The sequence below is a fragment of the Lucilia sericata genome, unplaced genomic scaffold, assembly GCF_015586225.1.
Source record: "Lucilia sericata isolate MDLA Ls3-8-SP2 unplaced genomic scaffold, ASM1558622v1 Contig000005F_arrow, whole genome shotgun sequence".
Taxonomy (NCBI): Eukaryota; Metazoa; Arthropoda; class Insecta; order Diptera; family Calliphoridae; genus Lucilia; species Lucilia sericata.
This window is the reverse complement of record NW_023994046.1, coordinates 500,106-516,853: the sequence shown is the minus strand read 5'-3', so window position 1 is coordinate 516,853 and position 16,748 is coordinate 500,106. Positions and strand designations below refer to the sequence as shown.

The following is a 16,748-nucleotide window of genomic DNA, read 5'->3' as shown; positions in this document are numbered from 1 at the left end:
AGACTAGACTATAGACTAGACTATAGACTAGACTATAGACTAGACTATAGACTAGACTATAGACTAGACTATAGACTAGACTATAGACTAGACTATAGACTAGACTATAGACTAGACTATAGACTAGACTATAGACTAGACTATAGACTAGACTATAGACTAGACTATAGACTAGACTATAGACTAGACTATAGACTAGACTATAGACTAGACTATAGACTAGACTATAGACTAGACTATAGACTAGACTATAGACTAGACTATAGACTAGACTATAGACTAGACTATAGACTAGACTATAGACTAGACTATAGACTAGACTATAGACTAGACTATAGACTAGACTATAGACTAGACTATAGACTAGACTATAGACTAGACTATAGACTAGACTATAGACTAGACTATAGACTATAGACTAGACTATAGACTAGACTAGACTAGACTATAGACTAAACTATAGACTAGACTATAGACTATAGACTAGACTATAGACTAGACTATAGACTAGACTATAGACAGAATTAGGCAATTAGGACGGAAAACGCCTGAGAAGGTGATTCCGGATGTTACAAACAACTGCACAAACGCATAGTTATTTAGGAGGATACTGGTGTATTCTACAAAAAGAAGTAATTTAAACACCCATATTCAAGTATGAATAATTTTCTAAAATATAAAACTCAATTTAAATATCGTCAACAACATCATTACCAGCATCATCATGATGGCAAAAATTTACGCTTGAATAATTTGAAATGAATTCGAGAGAGAAAACGGGAAAAACATACAAGCACACACATAAACACACAAAATATAGCATCAGTTAAAATGTCAAAAGTTGAAAGGCGAGTAAGAGACTTGAATTGACATTAAATAAAAAATAAACGCCATTAAAACCAAAAATTAAACAACAAATCCACAAGGACAAATTGTATGTTGTTGTGGCTGTTGTAAAATAACTTCCGAAATATAATAATTATTTCCGATTTTAAGTTGAAGAACAAAAACATCAAATGAAAGAGTAAAAATTAATGAAAACAAAAAAAACAATTTTATACAAATAAACACAAAATATCAAATGCATAAAACATGACTTTGATGTGAAAATTAAATTTCAAAAAATATGAAATAAAAATGCTATACGAAATTTAACAATTTAAGTTCAAGGTATTTTTAGCAATTTTTTTTTAATTTTCTACAAAATGTAGCCATTTTTCGCAGTGGTGAGGTTTTGCAAAATCAAATCAATATATACTACATATACATACTCCCACACTCCCCATCATACTATACCATATGCAAGTGTTTACATGTATGAGCAACATTTTCAATAAACAGTTACATTACCAGCCAATTGCTTAACAAATGTTGCTACTGCTCTGCCATTGTTGATTTGGTTGCCTCTGTTGTTGCCGTTATTGATTCTTTAATAATTTTTTTTTTTTGTAAATTTTACAGCATATTGCGTTTAGTGCGAACGTTGTTCGGTTACACTGGTTGTTTGTTGGTGATGGTTTAAATTGGTTTGATCTAAATGAATTTTCTACAGCATGTGCAACATGAACAACATCCGGTACTCAAACTTGCACACACACTTTTATATACCCACTATAAATAGTATTTGTAATGTGTGAGTGTGATTGTGAATGTGTGTTTTTACTGTATTTCATGCCTTAAAGCATTATAAAGTATTTCTACACGATTGGGAGCAGGAAATAAAAAAATTACAAAAAGCAAACTGCAACAACCAACAGAAATACAACAAAAATAGAGAATGAATGAGAGAAAAACAAAATATAGAATTTTTAAATGTCTGAATTTTTATCCTTAAAAAAATCAAAATACAATATACACATGTGTATGAATGCCATAAATACAAGTATTGAATATTAATCCAAATTCACACATACAGACAGACACATTTTCACTCATAAACACTTAGTGTTCGTGTAAAGACTCCTGCAGCGGGACTGGCATACAACGATAACAAAACTAAAGCTGTCTACCGGAAATCAATACAAATCCGCAATATTTCCGTTATTGTATGTATTGTATATGTATTACAGCCTGAACTAGTAGTAAAAAGGCGTTATTTTTCCACATAAATATGCACAAACATATACAGTTACAAAAACATACAAAATGCGTTCTACTCTATAAGGACTTTATAATTTAGGAGGGTCGCTATATTATACCCTGAAAACTGTTTTTTTACTTTTTGTAATAAAACTGTTTTTTTTTTTAATTTTCGTATTAATATTTTCTATAGAAAATTATATCACACAACTTTTTTTAATAGAAGATTGAGTTATTTATATAATTTATTCCAAAAGATTTTGTTATATAAACGATTTTCTGTTGAAAATAATATTTTTGGAAACAAAAATGGTACATCTTCCATGTTTATATAAATTTTTCGATATTCTTGTGATTTTTTAGAGTCTAATTTTTATCCGCTTGAGTGTTTTGGGTCCATTAAACACAGATTTGAATAACCAACACTGCTATACACTTGACAATCAACCATCGTATAACTACATATAACCACTTATAAAACTCGTATGCAGAAAAATATAAATGAATTATGAATTATAAGGGAAAATGGCAATTGTAAAAATAAAGTACAAAAAAATAAAATACAACCAATCGTACTTCAAAAGGAAGGAGAAAAAAGTTAAGCAAATCATTCACTGCTGCTGCCCATTGTGGTTGAGGTCTTCCAATATATTGAGGGGGAGTATAACTATCCAACTGGAGTTTTCTCTATAAATTTTTTTTGCGTACTTTGGTAGGGAAAGTTTTTAGACCTATTTTTTCTGAAATTGTTTTCTTTTCTTTAGAATTGTTGATACATATTGTGTATTTGTATGTATAGTTTCTGCTGTTGTTGTTGTCCAAAAGTTGAACAACCTTTTAAGGGAGTGGCAACAGCTGTAAGTAATATTGTGCTTTTGCATTTATTGTTTTATTAATTCTTTGTTTCTGTTTTCGAAAAAAAAAACAATAATAGAAAACTTTCATTTCAAAAAGGAAATTATTAAATATGTATGTATATATGTAGTTGTTGTGTGTATATTTGAGGGAAAAAACTGGCCAGAGTGCATAAGTTTGAGTATCGGTATCGGTTTTGTAAAGTATACTTGAATGATTTATAGACTTAAGGGATTTTAATTATAAGACAATTTGAATTATTTATGCTTTATGAAATCAAAAAAAAACATTTATTTGTAAATGTTATAAATGTGTGTTTATTCTATTTACAATAATACATATCATTTAGAATTAATTTTCTTTAATTTGAGCATTTGTGTATTTTTCGTTAAATTCATAAAATTTTAAACCATTTTCCTTATTATCACAAAATAACTTTCTAAAGTTGTAGCCAAATAAATTATACTCATCCCTTTCACTTATATTTAAAGCTATGTTTTCGCTATCCCTTTTTGCCATTAATAAACCGGAAATTCTTAATTCGTCAGGAAATACTATTTCATGTAGAAAACATTAGCACATTTCCGGTTGCCATTATTGACATATTTCATTGTTAAAAAAACAACATTAACAGCAAAAACAAAAAACTTGTTTGAAAACACACACTCGACATTAAACACTCTTGTGACCTTTCAAAGTAGCAAAGTATTTTAGTGAATTTATTAAATATTTAATGTGATAAATAATATTATTAAGTTAGCAGCAAAATAAGTAGTAAGTAAATATTTTAATTCAAATTATTTTAAATTTAAATTCTAAAGTTTTGTACTCACACTTTGTGACTTTTTACAGAGTACTCTAACACAAATTCCTTATGTGTTCAATTTGTAAATTTTGTGTGTAATTGACATGAAATATTTTACGTGCAATTTGTTACTTTACAAGCAAAGTGCTTATATCTCAAAAGTACAGGAATACATTTTATTAAGCAGAACAACATTTTTGTGAATATTTATGAAAAAATAATTCTAGTCTAAACTTCATTATTTCAAAATTCTACCGCAAATTTCGTCTACGATCTAGTCTATTGTCTAGTCTATAGTCTAGTCTATAGTCTAGTCTATAGTCTAGTCTATAGTCTAGTCTATAGTCTAGTCTATAGTCTAGTCTATAGTCTAGTCTATAGTCTAGTCTATAGTCTAGTCTATAGTCTAGTCTATAGTCTAGTCTATAGTCTAGTCTATAGTCTAGTCTATAGTCTAGTCTATAGTCTAGTCTATAGTCTAGTCTAGTCTAGTCTAGTCTATAGTCTAGTCTATAGTCTAGTCTATAGTCTAGTCTATAGTCTAGTCTATAGTCTAGTCTATAGTCTAGTCTATAGTCTAGTCTATAGTCTAGTCTATAGTCTAGTCTATAGTCTAGTCTATAGTCTAGTCTATAGTCTAGTCTATAGTCTAGTCTATAGTCTAGTCTATAGTCTAGTCTATAGTCTAGTCTATAGTCTAGTCTATAGTCTAGTCTATAGTCTATAGTCTAGTCTATAGTCTAGTCTATAGTCTAGTCTATAGTCTAGTCTATAGTCTAGTCTATAGTCTAGTCTATAGTCTAGTCTATAGTCTAGTCTATAGTCTAGTCTAATAGTCTAGTCTATAGTCTAGTCTATAGTCTAGTCTATAGTCTATCTATAGTCCTAGTCTATAGTCTAGTCTATAGTCTAGTCTATAGTCTAGTCTATAGTCTAGTCTATAGTCTAGTCTATATAGTCTAGTCTAGTATAGTCTAGTCTATAGTCTAGTCTATAGTCTAGTCTATAGTCTAGTCTATAGACTAGTCTATAGTCAGTCTATAGTCTAGTCTATAGTCTAGTCTATAGTCTAGTCTATAGTCTAGTCTATAGTCTAGTCTATAGTCTAGTCTATAGTCTAGTCTATAGTCTAGTCTATAGTCTAGTCTATAGTCTAGTCTATAGTCTAGTCTATAGTCTAGTCTATAGTCTAGTCTATAGTCTAGTCTATAGTCTAGTCTATAGTCTAGTCTATAGTCTAGTCTATAGTCTAGTCTATAGTCTAGTCTATAGTCTAGTCTATATAGTCTATAGTCTAGTCTTAGTCTAGTCTATAGTCTAGTCTATAGTCTAGTCTATAGTCTAGTCTATAGACTAGTCTATAGTCAAGTCTATAGTCTAGTCTATAGTCTAGTCTATAGTAGTCTATAGTCTAGTCTATTGTCTAGTCTATAGTCTAGTCTATAGTCTAGTCTATAGCCTAGTCTATAGTCTAGTCTATAGTCTAGTCTATAGTCTATAGTCTAGTCTATTGTCTAGTCTATAGTCTAGTCTATAGTCTAGTCTATAGCCTAGTCTATAGTCTAGTCTATAGTCTAGTCTATAGTCTAGTCTATAGTCTAGTCTATAGTCTAGTCTATAGTCTAGTCTATAGTCTAGTCTATAGTCTAGTCTATAGTCTAGTCTATAGTCTAATCTATAGTCTAGTCTATATATAGTCTAGTCTATAGTCTAGTCTATAGTCTAGTCTATAGTCTAGTCTATAGTCTAGTCTATAGTCTATGCTTAGTTGTCGTTAATGGAAAATGAATATACTCTGAAAATATTTTTATATAATTCATATTGCCATTATAGAGATATGTTGTTATATTACCACATGGAGGCCTTATAAAAGTTAACTTTTGGCCTTCTTTTTAAATTGTAAGACCAAGACTGTCGATTATGTCGCTGACTGTTGTGCCCTTCTTGTCTAATATGTGAGAGTTCAACTAGTCTAGTCTATAGTGGACAAACATTTGTCATTGGTTCATTAAGGTTCGATATTCCATAGAATTTACTATTGCTAATTTCTTCAATAAATATTTTAAGTCAAACAATTTGATGTAAATTACAAGTTCTGAAGGAAATCTTATAAAATTTCTATTGCAAAATTTAAATATTTAAATTATTAAAACAATATTTTTGTAGATAAATGGAATCGTGAACAACTTTAAATCGTATTTAATTCGATTTGATCTTTGTCTAATTCCCCAAAATAGTTTCTCTATTGAAAGCGCCCGATAGTTTAACGGTAACGTTAGCCAATATTATATTCAAAATATACATATGTATGTATGTATGTTGTATGTATGTATGTATGTATGTATGTATGTATGTATGTATGTATGTATGTAGTATGTATGTATGTATGTATGTATGTATGTATGTTGTATGTATGTCTGTATGTATGTATGTATGTATGTAGTATGTATGTATGTATGTCTGTATGTATGTATGTATGTATGTATGTATGTCTGTCTGTATGTATGTATGTATGTATGTATGTATGTCTGTATGTCTGTATGTATGTCTGTCTGTCTGTATGTCTGTATGTATGTATGTCTGTATGTATGTATGTCTGTCTGTATGTATGTATGTCTGTGTCTTATCTGTCTGTATGTCTGTGTCTGGTCTGTATGTCTGTCTGTCTGTATGTCTGTCTGTCTGCTGTCTGTCTGTATGTCTGTCTGTCTGTCTGTCTGTCTTCTGTATGTCTGTCTGTCTGTCTGTCTGTCTGTCTGTCTGTATGTATGTCTGTCTGTCTTCTGTCTGTCGTTTTTCGCCTCCTTTCCTCATGTACGTCATGTTGTGTTGTATTCTTTTCCGGTTTATATCCTTAAACATTTTTATATATGCCCATATGTATGTACGTATGTATGTATATGTATGTACATATATGTTATGTGTTTATAACACAGAAACATACACATGAAAAATATGTTAAATGATTATACCGTTTTTGATGTTATGCTGCTTGTTGTTGTTCATGTATTCTGGAAATTTTTGTGAGTGTAAGCCGGAATATGTGTATGAATCTACTTCAAACATCTGCATTACTTGTTGTTTATGTTTGTACCAAGAAATTGTTTTCCAAATTGTGTAAAACATGATGCAGGAATGTTAAAGTTGTTGTACTTCTTACCTTTCACCACTCTCTCTCTATGTTTGGTTTAGTTGTTCTTATTTTTTACTGTTTTATTAGGCTACTGCAGCATTTGTTTAAATAAAGCTGGGAAATGAGTGAAAAACTTTAAATTTAGTTGTATTGCAGATCTTTAGTTTTTCATTTATTTACTTTATTTATTTATTTGTTTTTTCATTTAGTTTAAATGGAAGACTGATAAGATTATTATATTTTTTTACAAGATATTAAGGGTTTTAGTTATTTTCTTTTTACTTAGTTTGTTTTTAAGTTTATTTCAACGTTATTATTTTAAGATTGAGTTAGATGATATTTTACTGCTACTTGTTGTGTTGTGTCATTAACACATTTTTATGCTTCTGAATTATGTCAACATTTAAAATAAAATATACATATACAGTTTATGAAACAAACCATATAAAAAATCTATTGACATGCAACTTTAAGGCATTCACAAAGTACTTGTACTACAGTTGCTACATTTTATTTACTACACTCTGAGAAATAGAACAGATTTGGTAAACACTAAAACAAAAGTGATCATATTATACATATGTACATATATAAGGGAACTACGGTGTTGGAAAAAATAATAAAAGAAATTTCATCAAAATTTAATATCCAATGTGAAGAGCTCGATTATTGCCTTTCTTCGATGTTTTTGGTAGATGTCGATTTTATGTAAATTTGATAATCATTGATTAAGTAGTATCTGCAATCGTTTTCATGATGAAGGAATAATTTTATTATAACAAATTTTTTAGTGTTAAACTTCTTGTATATTGCTCTATTACAGGAAAATATTTACATATCGCCCATTTACAACAAAATTTGCATAATCCAAAATTCGTATATTATTTTTGGTGTGAGATCTGGTTTCATTTTTCATTTCAAAATAGTAAAATGACACTAAACATTAAAAGCCTTCTTTTCTCTCGAAACTACATTTTTTGAGTTACGCCGCTCTTGTAGTAAATGAGCGATACGTATATTGTTGTTTGTCTATGTAGAAATATTTATATATTTGCTGAAATCCCTTCATTTATTTAACTATCCAAGAACAACTATAACAACAACAACAGCAACAGCAATTTCACTCATCCATCTATTCATCTACCAAAATGTGAAGCATGCTTTAGTTGTAGAAAAGTAACAACAACAAAACAAAGTAAATGAAAATGACTTTACATCAAAATAATAAAACAACTTTTTTCACTTTGGCATTTTTGAGCTCAAGGCGTGGTGACACTTAAACTACGAAATATTTTATAAAAAAAATAATAAAAAGTATGAACAAACAACAACATCATCATGAACAACAGAAACAATAAAAACAACAACACTTTAATTTTAAGTTTTCATAAAAAAGAAACATTAAAAACAGTCAGTGGATACAAAGAGAGTTTTGTAGGAGCAGGGGCGTTAGGCAAAGAGGTGGATAAAACAAGTGACAACAAAAACATCTTAATAAATATTAAAAAATAAGAAGAAGAGTATCAACAGCAACAACAAAAAAACAAAAACCTCTAAAGAAAAGTGCATAAAAATAAAATCAAGCACAGAGTCATCATTTTACTAAAGCTACAACAGAAAAAAGGCAGGCAGAGAGACAGAAGCAGCTCTTAAAGGGTGCAGATCTTATCATCGATAATATTGTAGGATTTGTCATGATTTTTATATGAAAAAGACTAGATTTACAAAAACACATCAACAGCGAATGGCAGCATAAGGTGTTTAAAAAAATTGTGTCATTAGGTAAATGGAAGTTATAAAAATGTTGTTTTTATGCAAAGGAATGGTTACAAAAGTAAAAGAAAATAATAAAAAAATACATCTTATAAAACAACAAAAAGAATAATGAAAAATATTTCTACCTTTTTAAACTTCAAGAATTAAAAATAAATTCAAGAAGAAAGTAAGATTTCTTTAGATATGATAACGAAAAAAGCTAAAAAGAAATGTTTTCTATTCAAAGAACATTCATTAAAGATTATAAAAAATATTTCTGAAGAAAAGAAACTTGAGACAAACTTGTATAGTGCATACATACACATACATTAAAGTTATGTAATTAATTTGCAAAAGTGTGTACCAGATTATTTTAATAACATAGAATCCAAATGATATAATAATTCGTGTAAAATTCCAACGTCATTTTCCGAAATAAGGTGTGTTTCAGAATTATAAGAACACTTTTTATTATAATATTTTTCATAAAAATGTTTAATAAATTATTTTGGAAACATGATCATCTTTGAACGTGCTTTTCATCGATGTGTAATTTGTCTCCATTTCTTTCGTAATTTCTAATATTTTTCAAATAACAAGTTTGCCTGTGTTTCAAAATTATAAAAACATTTCACTATTTTTTAAAAATTAAACATAATTTTAAAAAATTATTTGGTAATTCGGCCTCCCTTATATTTTAGAAGATTTAATATTCCAGAATTCACACTTTTACTAAAGTTTTTATTATATTTTGATCAATATTTGATGATTCCTGTGAAATTAGATTTTTTCGTAAATTAAGGCTTTCGTACAGTTGATTTCCCAAGTAAACTCGATTGGGTTGTATCCCCAAAAGACTTTCCGTGGACTTTACATCTAGTTAGCACTGCTGACCACTCTAAAGCAGGTGTATTTTTGGTGTTAAAACAGTTTTTGAAAAATCTAATGTTGGGTATAAAAGCATTTTCTTGCTGAAAATTTAGTTTTTTGTTGGACCTTGTGCCATAAAAAGCACAAAATTAATTTCTAGAGTTCTGACATAGGACGTGCTGTTAATTTTACATGAATGGGGTAGTAACCGCGGAACTTGCATAATTTTTAATTATTTTGAATTATTTATTTCTGAAGTTGTCCTCCACACAGTTATTTTAGGCACTGAAACGCCAATCTGAGCTCTTATATTTTTTAAACTCAAAGTTGAAATGTTCATTTTACGAATAATATGGGGTATTTCTCGCTGGGAAAGAGTTTTCTGTCATGCTGATCACTTGGTTTGTGCTTAATTATCACGATAAATAAAAAAATTAACAACTTTGTCAATCCTATCAAATTTCTGAGCAATTTGCCTAAATTTCAAAAGTTGGTCTTTTATGGCCGAAATTTTACCTTTTGCAGGGTCAGAATTAAAAAAATCTACATGGTACATCAAAGCCACAATTTTTTTCTTTATTTTAGGACCAATTATATCCAAGATTTTTGGCCTACTAAGTTGCATAATGGGTTTTTATTTATTTGGTTTTATAATTATGAAACATTAAAATAACGGAAAACTTCCAGAAATGCAACAACAAGAATCTCAAACTTATTTTTTTGTATATGTATAAATAGTAAATGTAAAAATGTATTATTTGTACAAATTTTTTGTAGATCCATTCAATACTTGAAGAGAAATTCGAAAATTATATTTGTTCTTATAATTTTAAAACACACCTTAGAAATGTTTATACTTTTTTCAAAAAGCCTTTTTTATTTATTCACACTTTAGTATTTTTGAAGATAATTTAACAATATTTGCTATATGATCTTCTAGTCTATAGTCTAGTCTATAGTCTAGTCTATAGTCTAGTCTATAGTCTAGTCTATAGTCTAGTCTATAGTCTAGTCTATAGTCTAGTCTATAGTCTAGTCTATAGTCTAGTCTATAGTCTAGTCTATAGTCTAGTCTATAGTCTAGTCTATAGTCTAGTCTATAGTCTAGTCTATAGTCTAGTCTATAGTCTAGTCTATAGTCTAGTCTATAGTCTAGTCTATAGTCTAGTCTATAGTCTAGTCTATAGTCTAGTCTATAGTCTAGTCTATAGTCTAGTCTATAGTCTAGTCTATAGTCTAGTCTATAGTCTAGTCTATAGTCTAGTCTATAGTCTAGTCTATAGTCTAGTCTATAGTCTAGTCTATAGTCTAGTCTATAGTCTAGTCTATAGTCTAGTCTATAGTCTAGTCTATAGTCTAGTCTATAGTCTAGTCTATCGTCTAGTCTATAGTCTAGTCTATAGTCTAGTCTATAGTCTAGTCTATAGTCTAGTCTATAGTCTAGTCTATAGTCTAGTCTATAGTCTAGTCTATAGTCTAGTCTATAGTCTAGTCTATAGTCTAGTCTATAGTCTAGTCTATAGTCTAGTCTATAGTCTAGTCTATAGTCTAGTCTATAGTCTAGTCTATAGTCTAGTCTATAGTCTAGTCTATAGTCTAGTCTATAGTCTTAGTCTATAGTCTAGTCTATTAGTCTAGTCTATAGTCTGTATATAGTCTGTCTATAGTTCTAGTCTATAGTCTATTCTATAGTCTGTCTATAGTCTAGTCTGTAGTCAGTCTATAGTTGTCTATAGTCTAGTCTATAGTCTAGTCGATAGTCTAGTTCTATAGTCTGTCTATCGTCTAGTCTATAGTCTATTCTATGGTCTAGTCTAGGTCTAGTCTATGTCTGTCTATAGTCAGTCTATAGTCTAGTTCTATAGTCTAGTTATGTTAGTCTATAGTCTAGTCTATAGTCTATGTCTATAGTCTAGTCTATAGGTCTAGTCATAGTCTAGTCATAGTCTAGTCTATAGTCTAGTCTAGTCTATAGTCGAGTCATAGTTTAGTCTATATCTAGTCTATAGTCTAATCTATCGTCCTAGTCTATAGTCTAGGTCTATAATCTCCTCCTAATAGTCTAGTCTATGGCCAAGTCTTTTTTGTTTTATAAACTTTTTATAAAATAAATAGTGGTTTATGAATATGGGAGAAAGTATTCTGTATTCAAAAAAATATTTGTCATAAATCTTAATCTCTGTATTCATAAACATTAAGTTTTAAAATAAATGGGAACATTAAATTTATTTTTAAACCAATACAATATCATACTCAAAATATACTTTTTGGTCTACAAAAGTTATATTTGTATAACAGTTTATGTATTTACGCTTTCCATACTGACTGCATTAGAATGTGTTTGATTTATGAGTTGTAGAAATTTGATGATCCAATAAGTTATAAAAATCAACAATAAAAAAAATCGATAGCACTTACTTGAAATCCTAAAATAGCAACAATGTTGCTGTCCTTTATGTACATTTTTTTGTTTTGCTTTTTATTCTCATGTTTACAGCCATCATTAGCCATCTGACATACAAAAATGACATTTTGACAATTAAGTATCTCAGTGCCAGAGTGCTTTCATTTCATTCCATTTTTTGAGGGTTTGGGTTACATCTGGTTCATGCACTAAAAATGAAAAAAGTGAGAAAAATACATTTATATCTTGTTGTCCATAAAAAATAGATTACTATAAAATGAGAAAATCCAGATATAAATATTGAATAGAATGACTTTATGGTACTAAAAGTTTTTCTGTGGCAAAAAAGGTGTTGAAATTAAAACAAAAAGAAAATACATAAAGTAACCTAAAATATTAAAGGGCGATTGTTATGGGCTCATTTATAAAGAACCCAGCAGATACTAATGTTAAATTTAAAACATTGAATAAACGGATAACAAAATATATTTCAGTTTAAATATTGTATATACATATGGATGTATTTAAATCTTTGTTTACTAGTTGGTTGAGAAAATTTAATAACAATTTAACAGTTTATTTTAAAAATTTTCAAATTGTTTTTCCAGTAAAATTGCAAATGCCTTATAAACGACCCATACAAAAAATATATGACAATTTTCAAATGACACGAGTAGTAAATGCAAAAACAGTCGTTTTCTTTTTATTGATTTTTTGGCATTTGTAAATTGAAAGACTTATAAGTATGGGAGTAGCTTCATTTCAATGCTTCACAATAAATACAAAATGTCCCCCGAGTATTTATTTTTCTATACAAATAGAAGATTGAAATGCGTTTCCGTTTGCTATTGTTGTTTGTGTTTTTCGCATTCATACAAACTTGCATAAATTGTATATACAGATGTCAGAGTGTGAGTATGTATGTATGTAAGTCTTTTATGCTGACACAATTATTGCTGACATTTAAGATTGTCAACACTTGTGCTGTCATCAGTTACGACTTTAATAACAAACACACAGATACGTATTCCAAGAGTATCTGTGTGTCTGTTTATTTGTATATTCTTCTTTCATTGTTGGTTTTTGTAAGAATCTATATTTGTGTAGTTATATAGGATGTGTGTTGGTGTATATTTTTGTTATCCTAGTTCTCTGAAATTCTATAGGGAGGGTGGGAGTCTCCTGTTTTAGTTTTACTTCAAAATTTAAAATTTTTTATTTGTGTTTTCAACTTTTTCTTTTTCATTTGTGCATCCGCTCCTTTCTTATGTACTCGTATTTACTTTATCAATATTGTTTTTTATTATTGTTTCTTAACTATTAAAAAGTTATATTTTGTTGTTAAATCGTCGTACTCATATTACTTTATTATTCTAGCATACATACATACATACATATGTGTGTACTTATGCATTTGTCTTATGGCAATGTTTGTTTATTCTCTTTTCTATTTTCTTCATATATTTCCAGGGAATTTCGTTTGGTGCTGCGTCAGGATCCCTTATCAGTATTCACCAGTGATGTACAAATAGAAACAAGTGATGGACCCATGGATTATGATATTACTAGAATATATACGGGGTCATTAGAAGGTAAGTCAAATATTTTGTTAAAACATTATTCTTAAGTAAAAATATCTAAAAGATTTTTTTCATTCAATAAATTTTATTGACACCAATTTTGATGAGAGAAGTAAGAAATATGTGTAGTTGTTAGAACTCCTTTTAATAGGGTTTAGGGTTTTAATATAACAGATTTATTGTTCATAACATTTTCATGTTAATCTAATTGAGTATGAGTTAGTCTTCAGTATTTACCAACAATTTTAATGTTTACCAATGCAGAATTTTCATATATTTCGGTAAAGATTTTTAAGTTTATATTTTATATGAAAAATCTGTCTCAATATCTACATATGTATGTATGTCCGTTTGAAATAATTGGTAAATTTTTTAAAACTTCAAGTTGCTATTATTGCGTGTATTTTAAGGATTTAAAAATCATACTAATTTGTTATAAAATTTTCAAAATCAATTTTTTTCAACTCAAGTACAAAATATGTAATTCTTGTTGTTTTGTAAAGAAGGAAAAAATTTATTACAATTTCATTGCCACTAACCCTACAAAATTTTCAACGAAATTTTTATTTTATGGTCGACAAACAAACAATTTGTATAAACGCATTTTTGTTTACATGCTGCCAAAAGTGAAAATAAAACTACAGAAGAAAAGCAGCAGAGTAAATTATTTTCAGTCTACTGAGGAGACATAAAAGACGCGTTTTATAGGTCTATTAAGCCCAAGGACTTGGTGATTGTTGTACTTCTTTTGTGGGTTTTTAGTACGATAAACAAACTTTGGTGTTTGTCTGTGTATATGAAATTTATATACATACACATACATATGTATATAGCAATTGTCCATATTGTTGTTGCTGTTGTTCTGAGTTAAAATGAAGGCCATGCCTGTAATAACCTAGACAATCAGAAACATAAGTACAACACATATGCACATGTACATATGTACAATAAGGTGTCCCCGCTTGTATGGAGAACATGACGTTTCACAAAATTTTATTCCTGGGGTCATAAATTCAGTCACAGGATAGAAAAGTCCTATTTAAGGTTTGATCCAGCTAACCAAATATTGACGTCAGCACAAAACTTTTTAGAAATAGTAGGTAATAAATAACTGTACTTTCACCTGCAATTTCCATTTTGGGGCCACCCTAATGTACATCCACATACATACATATATGGTCTTAAATATTATATTTAATATATCTACATATACATATGTATGTGTGATTATACGCTACACCACTATAGTGGGGAGCGTATAACGCATTTGAGCTGATGCTTGTAACACCCAAAAATATAGGTCTTACAACCATCTTAAAATATTCCAATCGGTTTTTTATGAGACTATTAAGCTATGTCCGTCTATCCGACTGTATGTCCATGTATACCTCGTACGCACTCTACAGGTCGCAATTTTGAAGATAATTTACCCAAAGACCAAGCCAATTGGAAGTAGCGAAAATTTCACCTAGCCCCCACGCACTTACCCCTTGAGCTAATAATTAGTTTTTCGTCAATAAATTGCTTCAATGTATCGGAACCAAGTTAAAATTCAACATAAATGCTTTATTATGGAAAATAAATCACATTTAATATTCATAATTGGTGTGGGGTATCATATGGTCGGTCACGCCCGACTATACTTTCTTACTTGTTTTGTATATGTATGTGCACATGTATGCCTGTTACATATATGCATAAAAATAAATATAAACATAAAATTAAATTAGTAGCAAATGTGTGTTATTAAATTGCCTAATTTTAGCTAAATTATAGTTAGAACAATAATAATATTGCAAACATTATATAAACATAATAAATAGCATATTTATAACATATTTGTAATTTATATTCGAATCATAACAAACACATCATTATACATATTTACACACTTATATAAAGTGTTCGAAATTTGTTAAATCTTGTTGCCTTATTAATATTATTAAATATTTCATACTGTCTTTAAACGTTTACAATAAACATACCTAGTATTTTTAGAAGTTCCTGTTCATATTTTTTCTTGATGAAAAGGCAAATATTCTTTAAATTAGTTTTTTATTCCATTTTTTGTCCTAAACATTCATTTGAACTTTTCGAATTCAATTTGCGAGGGCAGTACTCTTGCTTACGATAATTTTCAGTCAACGAATGCTTCAACCATTTAACCCTCTAAGACTTCTTTTTGAAGTGCTATCAGATCTGATATTTCACACCAATTTTCTGTTGATTGATGTCGTATACCATAAATAATAGCATCAATTTTACTTCCCATTAAAATACAAATTATTTCCTATTTTCCACCATACAACCCCAGAATTCCGGATACTTATCTTGATTACAGACTACAGAGTCAATTTTTATCAGTTTAATATTAAAATTGTGATAATGGACGGATAATACTTCTGCTATAACTATTGAAAACACTAGGTATTTAAAGTAAGATGAAATATACTTTAACTTAATTAAAATCTATAAACAAATTTATTTGCTTTGAGTTATAATATTTAAAATTAAATTTTTGTTTAAATTAAATTAATTAAATAAAATTTCAAATTACTTTACACTAACATTCTTTTAAATTTAAAAAACCTAAAATTCTTCACACACAATATTTTTAAAAACAATGTTTTGTTAGCAAAATAAAAACGAGTAAGAAAGTATAGTCGGGCGTGGCCGACCATATGATACCCTACACCAGTTATGAATATTAAATGTGATTTATTTTTCATAATAAAGCATTTATCTTCAATATTCCCTTGTTCCGATACATTTAAGCAATTTATGGATGAAAAACTAATTTTCTGAAAGAGGATTTATATGGGGGCTAGGGGCAAATATGGACCAAGCCCGATAAAATTTTTTGAATATATTTATATTTACATAATATTTTATTGTGCTGAATTTCATAGCGATATTTGTGTTTATAAGTTAATTTGGGACATTCAAGTAATTTTCTGAAGACGACTTTGTATGGGAGCTAGGGTCAAATGGGGCCCGATCTTTATGAAATTTGGCAGGGTCATCAAGACTTCCATAAAACTTAGTAGTGCCGTATTTTCTCGAAATATCTGTATATTTAACATAATTATGAGCTCAGAAGCCCTTTTCGGGGGGTTCTGTTCTATGGGGGCTAGGTGAAATAATGGACCGATTTTAACCATTTTCAATAGGCTTCATCCTTGGGTCAAATAAAACGTGCGTGCCAATTATCTTGAAAATTGCGACCTGTACCTTGCGCATAATCGACTCAGAAAACGATTCTAAGCC

The 16,748-nt window shown here is 29.2% G+C and overlaps 1 protein-coding gene across 5 annotated transcripts in view; it reads left to right on the top strand.

Moving 5' to 3' along the window:
* LOC119600553 (disintegrin and metalloproteinase domain-containing protein 10) overlaps window positions 1-16,748 on the top strand; it is a 162,376-nt gene that overhangs the window by 93,953 nt on the left and 51,675 nt on the right. For all 5 annotated transcript variants that reach the window (XM_037950861.1, XM_037950841.1, XM_037950852.1 and 2 more), the window contains one exon: window positions 13,372-13,493. In XM_037950861.1, coding sequence (XP_037806789.1) covers window positions 13,372-13,493 — 122 coding nt within the window. The remainder of the gene's footprint in view (window positions 1-13,371; window positions 13,494-16,748) is intronic.